This window comes from Epinephelus moara, chromosome 12 (assembly GCF_006386435.1).
Source record: "Epinephelus moara isolate mb chromosome 12, YSFRI_EMoa_1.0, whole genome shotgun sequence".
Classification (NCBI taxonomy): Eukaryota; Metazoa; Chordata; class Actinopteri; order Perciformes; family Serranidae; genus Epinephelus; species Epinephelus moara.
In genome coordinates, this window is record NC_065517.1 from 1,863,206 (window position 1) to 1,879,905 (window position 16,700).

A 16,700-nucleotide genomic window follows, 5' to 3' on the forward strand; every position below is an offset into this window, starting at 1 on the left:
GGAAACAGAGCAAAGCTAATTTCGCTGCAGCCTACCAAAGAACACCATCCCTGCAGCACTCTATAATACAGGATTGCTTACTTGCAGGTAGGTGAACTTCATATATGCGCTGAGACTGCAGCAGAGAAGACAAGCTGCATATACTACGGACCAATAAAAATCAAGCATTGTTCAGCATCCAACAAGGAAATTTGTTATCATTTCAGTTCTAACATTGCTGTTGAGTAATTCTTACCAAAATATTCCATAGGAATATCACAGATAGAAAATGGACTACCATACACAATGGCTAATCTAACCCGAACCGGTCAATCTGCACAACAATGACATCAATCAACCAATCAGTCAGCATTAAACTGACACTGCTCACAGTGGCTAACAGTTCAGGCGCTTAAGCTTGCTGTTAAGGAAATGGACATTATTTATTTTTCTGTCCTCAACAGCAAGGCAGAAATATAGTTGTACGTTGTAGTCCATGAGCCTCTTTACACCTGGTATTAACATGCGTTTTGGTGAACCAAACACAAGTAAACAGCTGAGACTCATTGCTGTTCACCCCTGTGTCTATCATATGCGTCTAGCTTACCACTTGTGTTCAGATGTTGTCACTGTCTGCGTAACTTATGCTGGAAGGCCAAAGGGCCCGTGCACAGTTATTACGCCCACAATCTCGCTAGCTGCTCACTAACATACTTGCAAGTCATGTTAGTCATGTAACTGTCACCAAGTCCTTCACCACACGCAACAACCAGAAGCTGTGGATGAATTCAGAGGTCCGTTCATTGCTAAGATCCCGTGATGCAGCCTTCAGGGTGGGAGATGCAGCTGCCCTCCGTAAAGCCAGGGCCGCCCTCACACAGGGTATCAAGGGAGCAAAAAGGGCCTACATGGAGAAACTACAGGGTCACACCTCAGTGACACAGGAAACACCAGGCAAATGTGGCAGGTTATCCGGGAGCTGATGGACTACAAGACCAAGACAAATGACTGTGTAGTGAGACATCAGGGGAACCTGATTTTCAAGTTTGCGGATGACACCACAGTTGTGGGGCTCATCCACATGGACAATGAAGACATGTACAGGGACAAGGTCAAACATCTGGAGGGCTGGTGCAGAGTCAACAACCTGGTGCTCAATGCAGAGAAAACGAAGGAGATGATCGCTGACTTCAGGAGGTTGCAGCCTGAGCACACGCCTCTCTGCATCAGCGGCTCCACAGTGGAGAGAGTGGACAACAGTGCTGTTGGATCTCTCCTGGTCCCAGAATACCATCAGGGTCATGAAGTGTGCCCAGCAGAGACCGCATTTCCTCAGGAAATTAAAACAAGCATCCCTCCCCACCAGTATCCTCACCACATTCTACAGAAGTGGGGTTGAGAACGTCATAACATATTGCATTTCCACCTGGTATGCCCGCTGCAATGTGTCAGACAAAAAGGCCCTGCAGAGGATAGTGAGGACAGCCAAGAGGATCATTGGAGTGCCACTACCCTCTGTCCAGGAACTTTTTCAGAGCTGATGCAGGGACAGGCCTCTGAGCATCATCAGGGATCCTTCACACCCTCTCCACAGTGCTTTGAATTGCTACCATCAGGCAAATGCTACCGCAACGTCAAGTCTAGGACCAGTAGGCTGCTTAACAGCTTCCTCCCACAGGCTGCTAGGATGCTAGTCAAACTGGACTCTCCATTCCATGCACCTTTTACATACTGCACAGCACTGCACATGGTCACTTTAAATGCCAAATGCCAATTGTCACTTTTTCTGAAAATGGCCACTGCTGATGTGTGATGTTTGACTGTCATACTGGACTTTTAGTTGTGATTTATTGCTGGATAGTTAGGGTTTTATTTTATTTTATTGATGTCTATTTTATGGTATTAGTACTTATTAATGTAGTGTTGCAACGACCCCCCGCAAACACTGTTTCGTTCTACCTGTATAACTGTTGTAAGTTTGGTGAGATGACAATTAAAGCCTGATTTGACTTGATTTAATTTGATTTGTGTCATTGCAGCTGGAGATATCGCTGTCAGCAGAATTCAGCATTTCTCCTTCCACAGGGCAAAGCAATGGAAGGTCATGCAACACTTCATCCAACTCATGGTAAAATGGACAAAAAACATCAAAACGCCCACCTCGTCCTGCATTGATGACATAGTCCTTTTCAGGGATGCTTCATGAAGCATTAGTGTTTACACTACGAAAAAGATTTGTGGACCAATGCATCCCAGACCATCTCTGCAAGTGGTATGAGTGATCAGATTACCGTGCTTCTTGGTGGTCGTTTGCACTTGTATTTAGTGCTGTTCAATTGGGATTGGACCACCCAAGATGCATGTTAAAAGCAGGCTCTATAGGCTGGATTTGGATTACTGTTAAGGTTACAAATCAAAAGCTCCACTGTGTTTTATGTTTTTGTAACCAACTTTTATTACTTTGATTTTACTTGGCCTATCATAAGACATGACTGTCAAATGTTTGAGGAATAGTTATTTATTTTTTCTCTGCCAAGAGAGTGTTAGAAACCAACTTGTGTTGCTTGATTTCAAGGCCTGACCAGGCTACAATAAATAGGCCTATCACAACATATCTGTTGTGTTTTATTGTTTCACTACTTACTTTTTTATCATAGTGATAATTGGTACAATCATGGATCAAACTTAATAGTTGTCTTGTCCTACACTGTCACAGCAACACGTAAGTAATATAGCTATGTGTGCATTAATGAAGCAGATATTTAGAAGTAATACAAAAGTTATTTTCCCAAGTAACCAATTACTTTCATATGCAGTTTGAGAGAAGTAACTAGAAACTAGGGGGGTTGGCTTGGGTCAGGTTGGTGAGGGTTTTAAAAACCCTTACCAGCACATCACTACCGTACATACTGTACTACTGTGCATAATATACTATACTATAGTATAGTAAATACTGTACTATACTACTGCTTTTACACTATGAGTCACATTCACCCATACACACACATTCATACACTGGCGGTCGAGGCTACCATACAAGGCGCCACCTACTACTCAGTTTTTAACACACTCACACACCGATGGAAGCATCATCGGGAGCAATTTGGGGTTCAGTATCTTGTTCAAGGATACTTCGACATGCAGACTGGAGGAGCTGGGGATCGAACTGTGATCTTCCGATTAGTGGACAACCCACTCTACCTCTGAGTAGTGATAGCCAAATGAAGTCTCATGAAGCATTTTCTTTATTTTCTGAGCCCACTAGATGGCGCTTTCTGTTCAACAAAAGGTTTAAAACACTCTGAATTACATTCTTTGAGCCTCTCTCTTTAAACCAAGAGTGCCATCTAGTGGGCTCAGAAAATAAAGAAAATGCTTCATGAGGCTTCATGAGGTCATCACTACCTCTGAGGCACAGCCATAGAAGCCCTGGGAGGCAAGGTGAAAAACATTCAGGGCAATGTCAGCCAAAACCGAAGTTTATCTAGGAAATACACATTTGGGCTTAATTACACTATTTTATGAGGTAGAAAGCTGTGAATGAAGTGTATGTGTGTGTGTGTGTGTGTGTGTGTGTGTGTGTAATTGTAATTGTGTAATTGTGTCTCTGCAGCTTTCCCCACAAACAATAATAATGTTGTATACAGCCAAACTGCCTTACCAAATAGTTTAAATACCATTAGAATTTAGTACTACTGCTCTTGCAGCACAGAGGATCACTTAAAGCAGAGTATGGTTAGATGCAAATCCTCCCACTGTTGTACTGACTTCATCCCCTTGTCACTGATGGCGTGTCTTTGATATAATGATTTTATAGTCAGACTAACTCAAATTCACTGATTTTCACTTAACGTCATGCTAGTGTGGCACTGCTTTTTTTCTTTGTCTTATTCACTTGACCTGCTTATAATCTCTCTTTTGTGTTAGTGGATGTGTTTGCTGTACATTGTTTATGATAGGTAAGGAAATAAAGCAAGCATAAGCTACAACAGCCTTAACATAGTGTGGTAAACATCATTTGGTGTCCCTCAGAGCAAGACCGTATTCCTGTGATGAGGGGTCAGTGGTTCATTGATGGAACGTGGCTTCCCCTAGAGGAGGACGAGAGTGACCTCATCGAGATGGAGCACCTCGCCCGCTTCAGGGGGCAACAGATGAGGGACACCTATGAGATGGAGGTGGTGACCACCACAGTGGACAGCAAGGACGGTAAGGGATGGGATGTAAAAGAGAATGTGGAAGAAAGTAGACCTAAAGAGATGTGTGTGTGATAGGCATGTGTACAGGCTGCAGGTGTGTGAAAGCGGTAGCCGTGTGTGTGTGTGTGTGTGTGTGTGTGTGTGTGTGTCTGTGTGTGCGTTAGGGGTAACTGCCATTCTGAACAAGGTTGCGCCTGAGAGAAGACACTGAGTGTGTGTACAGTCTGTATCATGACTGTAGATGCACTTCAATGTGTCACACACATACACACACATTCTACTCACCCTCATGGGGAAAGGTAAATTAATTATGTCAGATAAAGTGTGTCACTTGCTGTTAATCACTGTGCCTGTGTCTCCCAGCCATCCACAGTCTGAAACTGAGCAGAAGTCATGTGGACTGGCACAGTGTGGATGAGGTTTACCTGTACAGTGATGCCACCACCTCCAAGATCGCACGTACTGTCACTCAGAAACTGGGCTTCTCTAAAGGTATATGGGAAAATGTCACGAGCTGTACACAAGAGAAGAGATATGATGCAATATCTTGTTCCCATTCAATTCCATGAGCCACTCTGAAACAATTGACTTGTTCAGCGGTGTTGACATGTCTCATACAACTTGAGTGAAACACAAGGTCAAGGGTCAAAGGGGCTGGGGGTGGGGCAAAATGTGTGTATGGTCTGGAGCCAATAGCCCCTTTTACACTACCAGATTTTCTGCGAATGTTGGGCGGATTTGCCGGCGAGCTGCGAGTGTTTATACACACAGACATGGAAAGGTGAGGCGCCCAATTTTCCGCCTCGGAGGGTAGTCATATTGGCGGAACCCTTTAAGTTTAAACAGACTTCCGCAACGGGAGGGGCTGTTGAAGACTTGTGGGAGGAGCTGTTGATGACGCCACACGTGAGCCACTGGAGGTGGATAAGCAGGAAACAGCTGATAGCAGGAATTAGCGAGCAGCTAGTAACAAGAGGGAAATGCAAACCTGACAGACACTGTAAAGATGAGCAACTGGGGAGACAAGGAATGATGCACCCTCCTTGCCCTCGCAAACGAAGAGGGCCGCCTAGGCTGACCAAACGTCCTCTTTTGCCTGGACATGTCCACTTTTCACATCCCCTCCGGGGCGTCCGGGGGTTGTTTATAAATTAATGATAATGTCCGGTTTTCCTTGTGTGTGTGTGTGTGTGTGTGTATGCGCGCGCGTAATCCCTGAGAGGCTGCCTTATCGGCGGATCTCCAACACTCACAACGAGGAAGCAGCAGACACCGGCGGCGCAGCATTATTCTGAGCTTCCAAGATGCTGAAGCACAAGTGCAGCTTCACAGATGAACTGCAGAAAAAATTCCCAACTTACCGTCCCGACCCGGTCGGGATATATGGGAGGCTGAGTGCACCGTGTGCAAAGCTGGCACATATGATTCTGTGTCTAATAAAGGTGCCGGGGAGCTCAAAGTTGGATTTTCTAATACAGAAGAGGTATTATTTAGAACATTACTTCATATTATTTATTTATTTATTTGTCCAGTAAGACTTGAAAAGATAGCTATTATTTTACAAGTTGATTTTTCTAATACAGAAGAGACATTATTTCTATCATTATTTAATTCCAGAGATTTTACATTTATTTTACATTTATATTTATTTTTGTACAATTGAAACTTGTAAAAAGATTATTATTTTAGGCATAATAAAAGCAAGTTGAGTAACCTCTGAGAAGCCTATCTAAATTTCTGTCTTTGAGAGATATTATTTTGTAATATAACCAAATTTTCTATCCACACATATAAACTTTAAATATATTAAAATTATAAGGCATCTTTGAGTAAACTGCGAGTATCATTTAAGTAGGCTATCTCGTGGCCGGGGCGAGTGTCCTCTTTTTTGGAAATCAAAATATGGTCACTCTAGAAGAGGCCATTAACCGTCAGATGACGGGGATGGTGACGAATGGGCCGATTTACAAGAGAATCGCCGTCTGACTACTGCGCCTGACTAGCTGCAGCTTCCCTCCCACGTCACTGTTTACGTCACACACTGAGCTACACTTTTTTTTACTTGCTCACGCCCCCCATTGCCCCGAAAAAGGCATATTCTGTATAAACAAAAGTAGGTAGGCTGCAATTTTCCGCCCTCCCCGATTTTGTTTTTATACTGCCAATGCTGAAAAAAGACTGATTAGGCTTTCCTGCAAATTTGCACAATTCCTATCTAAAAAGGGCTAATGGCTCATTGCAGAGGGGGCGTGGTCCTGCATGTTCAGTCAGGAACATTGCAGTCCTCTGTAACTGGAGAGAAATGTTGGCCTGGGACAGCTACCCTCTTTACACCATGTCTTTTACATCTTTCACACATTCATTCCATTGGGTTGTGGTGTACTGCTGGTTTCGCTTCACGTTTGATAGCCATTTTTGAAATTAGGTTGGCTAGAGCAATAGTGCCTTTCTGAGTTGAAAACTGTTTTAGGGGCTGTACACATGCCGCGTCTTTTGCGCCCTCAAATTCATTGTTTCCAGTGTAGACGCACGGCAGGTGCACTCAAACACCAAAGCGACGCCATCTGGTGCACATGTGTTCCCAAACCCCTATCTTCTCAGGGTGCAACGGCTATGCCCTGAGGTAAACAGAGTTTGACTTTTGGAACGCAACAGCGGGCACTGCATGTCACGTGTCAAGGAACAACAAATCACAGCCCACAGATATCTTTTCCTTCTTTGGTAAATATCAGTCTGTGATAAATATGAAGGAGAAGTTGATCATTTTAGTGCAGGGCTGTCCGAGCTTTCAAGAGTACAGAGAGAGGTTTTGTCTGAAGTTGCTAAGCGACCATAACCAGCACGGTATCATAGCCTACCTACAAGAAATCCTGAGTGCAGAGCTGATCTTCTTCCAGGTGTTGTGTGACCCAAGTGTGTGTTGGGTCTAAAATATTGTGCGTGGGACAGATGTAAAGCTCGGACAGCCCTGCACTAAAATGATCAACTTCTCCTTCATATTTATCACAGACTGATATTTACAGAAGAAAGGAAAAATATCTGTGGGCTGCGATTATTTGTTCCCTGTCACATGGCATGTGTTGCCAAAAGTTGAACTCTGTTTATCTTGGTATCTTGCCTCTGCACCCTCCTGCACAGAGTAGGTACAAGAGTAGCGCCCAGCGCCTGACCACACGTTTTCCAGGTGGTTTAAAGACGCCGCATGTGTACGGCCCCTTAAAGGCTAAGTTCAAATAAGTAATAAAAAACATTTTTGTAGCGCTCACAGCATTGAAAAATTACATTTGAAAAAAGATAAAAAATAAAAAGCAACATCTCTTACCTGTTACTGTGGATAATCGGTAAATGGTAAATGGACCTGCATTTGTATAGCGCCTTTCTAGTCATCCGACCACTCAAAGCACTTTTTACACTACGAGTCACATTCACCCTAGTCTGAGTGGGCGGAAGTTCGCTGCAGAGATCAGCCTCTCATTGGGCGGAACGAGCCACCCGCTGAAGTCCCGCCCTACCACCTCCGGTTGTGTAGCAGTTTTCAACCGTTTTCAACACGTCCTTTACTAACTTTTGCGGTGTTTGATCTTGCGGGGATGTAGCCATTTTTCTGCCATGGTTCGCGTCCTGTGGGCGATATTTTTGTGGGCGTGTTACACCAAAACCTGTTTCCCCCCGGCAATATTTTTGCAAGCGCACCGTTGCTGTGGCACCGCCCAGAACGATTGTGATTGGTTGAAAGAAGTACAAGCAGCTGGGGCGTTTTTTTCTCCAATCTCAAAGTGAGAGTCGGCCCAGCCAGACCTTTCTTTTCTTGAGAAAGGTCTGGTGAGCGAGACTACATTCACCCATTCACACACACATTTATACACTGGTGGCCGAGATTACCATACAAGGTGCCACTTGCCACTCGGTTTTTAACACACTCACACACCGATCATAGAAGCACCATCGGGAGCAATTTGGGTTCAGTATCTTGTTCAAGGATACTTCGACATGCAGACTGGAGGAGCCGGGGATTGAACCGCTGATCTTCCGATTGGTGGACGACCCACTCTACCTTTGAGCTCTACCTCACTGTGAACAGTCTTCATTGAAACTCTTTTCTTCTGAAATAGTGTGTGTGAAAACTGTTGACAACATGTTCTCTGGATTGTTCAGAGTAAGGCTGTGTTCAGACACATCAGCACTGCACCCCCATGCATTGAGGCCACTTTGTTAATGCAGCACTGTATTGGCCAAGTACATGTTAGTGCACATTCATCGTAGCTAACATTGTAATTTTAATGGGCTAATATTGCTGTTAACCTAATATTTTTTGAGATCAAGGATAAAGAGAATGTAACAGCTGTTACATTCCAAAGTTATAAAAGTAGTATGCTGTCTGTCTGACAGCCTGTATTCTCATTGTTCTTATTACTCCAACATCGTTAATCAGTGGCATTTCATTGTCTCACCTATACCTAAAGTAACACACACACACACACACCAGTGCAGCCCCTTAAGTTTGTTTACATAGTGCTTTTTATGCCTCCATGCTAACGGTAGCCACGGCCAGAGGCATTCTGTTTTCCGATTTCACGTTACTCTGTCCAGTCGTCCATCCATTCCGTTCTTGTGAATGCAATATCTCAAGAATGCTTTGACCAGATTTCTTCAAAATTGGCACAAAAGTACATTTGGGCTCAACCATAAACTCGTTAGATTTTGGTGGTCAAAGGTCAAGGTCAGTGTGACCTTGCATTAGTCTCGTTCTTGTTAATATGATATGTCAAGACCACCTTGAGATAATTTCTTCAAATCTGGCACAAATGTCCACTTGGACTCAGCAATGAACTGATTGAATTTTGGTGGTCAAACGTCAGGTCAGGACTTTATTGAACCTAATATCTTAAAGAGGCCTATAGGGAGTTTCCTCGAATTAGGCACTAATGTCCACTTCGTGGACTCAAGAATGAACTAAATAGAATTTGGTGGTCAAAGGTCAAGGTCCCTGTGACCTCACAACACATTTTTGGCCATAACTCATAATTCATTTGCTAATTATGAAAAAAATTCACACAAATATTTAATCAGATATAATGATGAATTGATGACATTTTATATCCAGAAGGTCAAAGGTCAACTTCACTGTTCCATCATAATGCTCTGCAGAAACACTTTTCTGGCCATTATGTAATGTCATATCTCAGGAACAGAAAGGGAGACATTTAGTCAGAGACTGAATTGGTGATACCCCTCTTGGGTGTCTACCTTGAAACTGTGCTGATTGTATAGATCTTCAATGCTGCCGGGGGATTGATGTGTGCGAAGCATCCATGTTTGCACAGACATGGATGTAAACTGTAGCTGCAACTTGACTGGTTCATGATGGCATACAACCACAAAGCAGCAATTGTAGTTTCAGTATGCATGTCTGTAACAGGGACAGTTTCTAGAAAAAGATGTCACTATTGAGTCTTTAATTTTTCAATGCTGTGAGCATCACAAAGTAATCATTGTATGTACATATGGAGGCAGAAATCTGAGAGACAGATAAACTCCTAACCTGGACAAATAACACCACAACTACCTGCATGGAGAGATACTACTAGAGGTAAGAGAAAAAAAATATGTTGTTTCAGTGTGAAATTACCCTTAAATGAGCCTCAAATTGATTTATTAAAGTGTGACTACAATTTATAGGTTATAGAACTGACTTGAATATAGATACCTGCATACAGTTATCTCAAGACCAGGGCCGTAAATTAACGTTACATGGTTTAATTGGTAAAGGGGTTTCAGAAAAAAATTGCTTTGATCAATTTCGAAAAGCTAGTAATTTCAGATAAATGACTAAACACAGACTGCTGTGGAATGCATCACCTCAGGTAATAATTCTTCCTCTCATGTTCTCAGCCTCCAGCAGTGGGACGCGTCTCCATCGTGGATACGTGGAAGAGGCAGCACCTGAGGACACCCCTCCTGAAACCACACACATTGTCTTTGTGGTGCACGGCATTGGCCAGAAGATGGACCAGGGCCGCATCATCAGGAATACCAGCATGTGAGATATTGAGAGGTTTCCAGTGGGAGCATAGAGCATTAAGAAAAGAATCAGAATCATTGTTGGAGTAATTGTTTTGTCTTGTCTTGCTGGTATGCAGGATGAGAGATGCTGCCAGAAAGATGGAGGAGAAGCACTTCTCTGATCGCACCACAGAGCATGTAGAGTTCCTTCCTGTGGAGTGGAGGTCAAAACTAGCTCTCGATGGAGGTATGCTGCACCTCAGCACACAACCATAAAAAACAAACACTGATCCTGCACAGGAGAACTGTAGTGGTATCATGCAGGGTCTGTCCTGTCTTCGATTAAAGAATCAGGATCAGAACTGGGATTAATTCAGTATTAGGTAAAGCCAGACAAATACCCAGAACAACAGATGAGATGGGGACCATGTCAGAGTGGCACAGTAACATAACATTTTTCTGCACTAATTGATGGCAGACAACAAACAAGGATAGGACAGACTTTATTGTCCCAGTAGGACATTCGCCTTGGACATCATAGATCTGCAGAGGAAAACCACAGCAAAACAGTTCTATCAATTGCAAATGCCCATCTACATCAGAGAAAGTTCAGACATAGTACAAAATTTAACAGTGAACAACCACTAGAAGGACAGCTACAGCAAACTCATATTTCAGTCTAGGTGGTGTTTGGTGCTATAATGCATAGGGGGACAAAGGAATGTTTGAAGTGGTGGTGCTTGCTGAGGGGAACCCAACCGTCAACCTGAGGGGAGCAGCTAATGAGATTCTTTTGATTATAGTTTGTTGAAAAAAAATAGACTGAGGACTGAGATGTTGATGGACTCCCATGATCTTCATGGCTGTCTGTGCGATTCAGGTGATGTGAGGCTTTGACTGTACTGTCAGGTAACCAAATCATGCAGAGATAATGCAGCTCAGGAGACTCACCACCAGGGGCGTCGCTAGGAGTTGAAAACATCTGTGGCTTTAGCCCTGAAGTGGGAACAATTTCTTACCCAGGGGTCGGGGGGGTTTCTCCCCCGGGAATATTTTGAGTAATTCCCTGTTAAACACGTAATTTTAATGTATTGAAGAGGTAAAAATCGATGTCTGAAGCTGGGCCAGAAGACTCCGGACCTTGCCCTCAACACCTATGTTTGAACTTGTCTTTTTCCCAAAAATGTATCTTGGAATAAATAAAAAAACAGTACTCAGAGAGTCACTGGAGACACTTAGAATCAGGTGCAAACGAGTTTTATGTGTTCACAAGCAACAACACATACAACTCATGAGTCAGGCTCCGGAACCAGACTGGAGACTCACTCTCTATGCTCTGCCTTTTATGCAGGTGGAGATTCCAGTGAACCTCCACCTCTTTTTCTTTGTCCTTCCCACTTTGACCAGAACCTAATGGTGTATTACCCAGGCATGTTGGAACATCACTCCTTATCCCTCCGTACATACTGGTGTCCAGGTTGGCCTGGCTATGACCCCTTATATACTGTACCACAGTAGCCAGAACTATAACTATAATATTATTACTTTCAATAATGTTGTTGTAAGGTACTGTCATTACCTGCATCTATCTCTCTCTCTCTCTCTCTCTCTCTCTCTCTCTCTCTCTCTCATTGTGTCATACGGATTACTGTTAATTTATTATGCTGATCTGTTCTGTACGACATCTATTGCACGTCTGTCCGTCCTGGAAGAGGGATCCCTCCTCAGTTGCTCTTCCTGAGGTTTCTACCGTTTTTTTTCCCCGTTAAAGGGGTTTTTTTGGGGAGTTTTTCCTTATCCGCTGCGAGGGTCATAAGGACAGAGGGATGTCGTATGCTGTAAAGCCCTGTGAGGCAAATTGTGATTTGTGATATTGGGCTTTATAAATAAAATTGATTGATTGATTGATTGATTGATATAATGGTGTACTGCATAACAGTGAAACAGGTGCATCTAACTTCTTCTTCCAATATGTTCAGGCCTAATCCTACTCTATTTTTAAAAAACATTTAATCACAGTGATATACATTCAATAGATGTGTAGATGTGTGAATGAGTATGTTGATTCAAGCATATATTCCATACATAATTAAAATATGTGGATGAGTGCCTGCTGATTAATACTTAATCACACTTTGTAGTTAAGGCTCATTTTACACAACATATCCCCCCCTTTGGGACTGGAAAGTCCCATCAACACCAGATGAGCACAAGCAAAAATATATATTCCCCCCTTTGGGACTGGAAAGTCCCATCAACACTAAAACAGCAAACCTCATCCAGTTACATCGATTATAATTCTATTAAGGCAAATTAGAGGTGAGACATTTAACAGTGGTGACACTCTTCAGTAATACCTGATTACACAAAGATTACAAAATGTGATTTTTAAGGCTATGTTTCAAATACGAGGTAAATCACAATAGGCTATTTTTCATTCCAGTGTATAAGCAATCACATTTGATTCCAGTGTATGATGAACACAGTAAATGCTGCAATTAGTAAAACATGCAATGGGCAATATCTTCTGTGGCTACTGTCCCTGCCGACCGTAGGGAGACACGCCAGCCATACACAGACGGCGATATGAGGCAACCTGATCCCGCAATATCTCAATCTCTTGCTGCTGGAGGGAGATGATCTGAACACACAGATTGCTCAGCTCCCGATAACCTTGAAGATATAGCTCTTGCTGGTGTTTGCGCCGTGTCTTTTGGGTGAGCTTATAGCTGCAGGCTCTCAGCCGGCGTATCTTAATCCGCCGGTCGGGAGAGAAACTACGCACCAGTCTGCAGTAGGGAATCTGAAGGACTCGATGAAGCAGATCTCTCAGTTTATTCACAGCCTTCCGTTCCACCTCCCTTGTTGGTTTCTCGATGGGCAGGAAAGGGAGGTCAATCTCTACTGCCTCGGGCACTATGTCAAATTCCCGCTGCAGATTTACACTCAGCTTGGGAGCCAATGGCTTGAGAGGCATTATATTCTTTTCCAGTGCGACTTTAGGTGGGCCAGACGTTGATGGGGGCGCACTGACAGACAGACTAGTCGGGGACCAGGATGCATGCTCTTCCGCACTCACTTCAGGATCTCCCTCTGAGGACGAGGTTCTCTCAGGGGATGGATTAAGTGGCAGCCAATTCCACTCTGGGTTTTCCGAGGGGTCAATTTGGAGTGGCTCCGGCTGCGGGGAGGTTGACTCTGCCTGAGGTGCGACTCGGACCATGCTTTGAGATGAAGTCAGTGCTGTGTCGTCTGGGCGCATCCATCAGGGGTTCTCCCCTTGGCTTGGGCCTGGTTGGGCTAGCAGGGCGCTAAGGATTGGATTGTGGGTTTCTTGGCCTGGTGTCGCATCGGACGCTGCCGGTCTCCCCCTGGTATGGCCATCCCTGGGCTTGGGGTTCCGATTAGGGGCTGGTTTCCCTTTTGTGCTGGGCGTTGTTGATTTTCAGTGGGGTTGAAGCTGGCCTGGTTTGAGGGTTGGATCTGTGGTGGCTGCACTGGTGGGGGCGTGTAAATCATTGGTGGGGCCGTTGGGGCGTAGTGATACCAGCGGGCTTCAATAGGAGTGCCTCCTGGGGGCACATACGGGGGTCTGCTGATTGGCACAGGTGAGTGCTCGGTGTAGGCTGGATGATACTGCACAGCCAGACGCCCCTGCTGGTAGGGCGGCCGCAGGGTCAGGTGGTATGGGTATTGGGTTTCCCAGTTGCCGGCCATACTCTTACACACTTATCTAGATGTTACAGAGGACGCTTTTAATTCAATTGCTTTTTTTTTCTTTCAGTTACTCAAACAAGGGTTATACGCTGATTAGATGTTGTTAGTTTGGTCTGGTGACAGCAAGGTTGTCCTTTATCTATTGGCAAATGATGGTTCATGCCTATCCCGTCTACTTTCCCTTACACAATCTCATATTCTCCTTCTCTGGCCCTGTTCATTGGCTTGTATATGTTATTTTTTGACTCATAGTGGTTGTGGGGGCCTACACATGAGGTGTTTTGCTCTTGTAGTCCTATTGCTACGACGGGTATTGCCTGTTGCTTTACTAACACAGCAAATTGCCCAGTTGCTGTCTTCAAGGCTCTCTTAATCATAAGTTGCACTAGGGGAAGGATACAACAAGTAATCACAAGAATTGTCAGGATAAGCAACCCAAGTAGTACCCCTAGTGTTTGCAAAATCTTTCTCAGAGATAAACTCTGTAGCCAATCTAGCAATGATGTGGTTTTGGTGTTCCAATTAGAATGTTGCACGTGTTGGTCCCTTAACATACATATATTCTCCAAAAGCCCTGGTTAGGTTGCCATCCTTACCCTTATTCATGGGGATGGCAGTACAGCACTCTTCCCCAATTACATCACAGACACCTTGGTCTTTAGCTAGCATTGTCTTGATGACAAGCTTATTTTGCACAGTCATCAGTGATGCGGCATGCAGTTGTTCGCTTACCCCCTCTAAGGCATCTATAGTCCAATTTACAAATCTCTGTTGATTGTACCATAAATAATTCATTCAGCGGCTGTTATGGCCTATGTACTGGGCGTTCATTATGATTCCCGCAAATGGCAGGGAACCCATCCTCTCCCCGACATTTACCAGTCATACCCTATGACATGATGCTCACTAGGGACGCCTTGTGGTATCTGATCCCATGTGATGTACACGTTATCATCCTTTTTCCAGTGTGATCGTGTCATAGATGCTCTACGGACTCTTTTTGGACTATTGTCAGTCAAGCTAATTATTGTAATTGGTCCTGTCAGCATAACTGGAATACAAATTCCTGTCCAATTGGTTGGTAATACAACTTTCACCTGGCGGTCTTTTTCACACATCCAAAATATGTCTGCCAGTGGATCTGTATCATTAATAAGGTTGTAAATCCAGATCCAAGTAGCATGAGTGTGGTTTTGCCGCATGGTATAAGAAGTGGTAGTTATACCACTTACCACCTGCTGGCATTGGATCTTTGCTCTCTCCATAGTATCACACATCTTTTTATTCCATGCCTGATTAGTTCTAGCATGCATTGGATCAACTCATCTGCCTTTTGGGTGCTATTACTGAGGGTGGAGTTTTCCAACCAGTTCTCTATAGATCCACATGCCACACAATATTGGGAGCACTATGTCATTTGCCAAATGTACTGTAATGTACTTGGGGATCCCAAGACTGCATGTCTGCTTTTAGTGCCCAAAATGTGCCTTCTGCTTCCTCTGTCCAAGCTAACTGTGCTGCATTATTAGGTTGTCATGCTACTCTTATTAAAGCCTTTAGTGGGGCAGTTTTTATAGCATAGTCACAAATCCACAGTTGCCTGTATCCTGTCATACCAAGAAAAGACAACATTTGTGTGTTGCAGGGGCTTCTGGTTTTAACCAACACCCCCTCCTCCACCAATCCTTCGATCACTGGCCTGATACCTTCAATAGCATGCTGCTTTAGGGGATACTGTCTCTGATATGGTAGATTAATGTGTGGTCTTAGTGTGATGTGAACAGGTTGAGCTGATTTGTGAGCTGTCCACAACAGTTGTGGAACTTGGTTTAGCAGATGTTCATGTTCGGCTGCTACTATCATATGTGTAGGTGGGTTCCCATCAACCAATACCTTGTCTGCGACTGTCACATTGCCTATCTTGACCGAGATTCTCATGTATTGTTTATCCTTAGAAATATGGATGTACTTGTTACCAGTGGGTAGCCACTCACGCACCTGCAGTGCACATTTCACCATAGTACCCAGATGATGAGATTCATAACCCTCCGCCACTAACAGAATGATGTGTGGTGTGGAATTTGGCACTTGGAACCACCCAGATAAATCTTCTGAAAGGCGGACTGCTGCTGCAGCCCCCTGTGGTCCCTGTCTTCACTTGTGATCAGACATGGTTTTCTGTTAAGTACTGCATCCCAACATTCTTGATAATCTATGTGAGTCTGATCTGAGTCGTACATGAGCGTGCAGTGCAACGGCAGAGTGGAGGTGTATGATGTAGCAAAATCTAACCTGACCCACGATTCCCATGCAGTCCAGGCTTGTTTGAGGTGGGACTCTTCTGGCGTTAACTGGAGCCAGTATACCAGTGCCTGCTGTGCCTCTACTGTTTCTTGGAGCAGCTGCGGCATCATGCCTTGTGGGGGGTCTTCGGGGAAGTCCAAATATAATCCATCTTGTGTGCACATGATCTTAGCTTGGAGTGGGCACAATATGTCTCTTCCCAGCAGGTTTACTGGAATGTGGACTAAATAGAGCAAGAGTGCGACTATGATCCTTCCTGCAATGAGCATTGGAACGGGCTTCGTTAGTGGTATAACTTGTGATTTCCCAGAGATGCCTACTCAATTTCAATCAATCAATCAATTTTATTTATAAAGCCCAATATCACAAATCACAATTTGCCTCACAGGGCTTTACAGCATACGACATCCCTCTGTCCTTATGACCCTCGCAGCGGATAAGGAAAAACTCCCCAAAAAAACCCCTTTAACAGGGAAAAAAAACGGTAGAAACCTCAGG

At 44.1% G+C, this 16,700-nt stretch overlaps 1 protein-coding gene across 3 annotated transcripts in view; it reads left to right on the plus strand.

The window, feature by feature from the left end:
* Positions 1 to 16,700, plus strand: part of ddhd1b (DDHD domain containing 1b) — a 94,770-nt gene that overhangs the window by 9,213 nt on the left and 68,857 nt on the right. For 2 of the 3 annotated variants that reach the window (XM_050058850.1, XM_050058851.1), the window contains exons 2-5: positions 4,012 to 4,188; positions 4,542 to 4,670; positions 10,071 to 10,218; positions 10,319 to 10,428. In XM_050058850.1, the coding sequence (XP_049914807.1) occupies positions 4,012 to 4,188; positions 4,542 to 4,670; positions 10,071 to 10,218; positions 10,319 to 10,428 (564 nt within the window). The remainder of the gene's footprint in view (positions 1 to 4,011; positions 4,189 to 4,541; positions 4,671 to 10,070; positions 10,219 to 10,318; positions 10,429 to 16,700) is intronic. The other variant, XM_050058854.1, reaches the window with a different exon arrangement.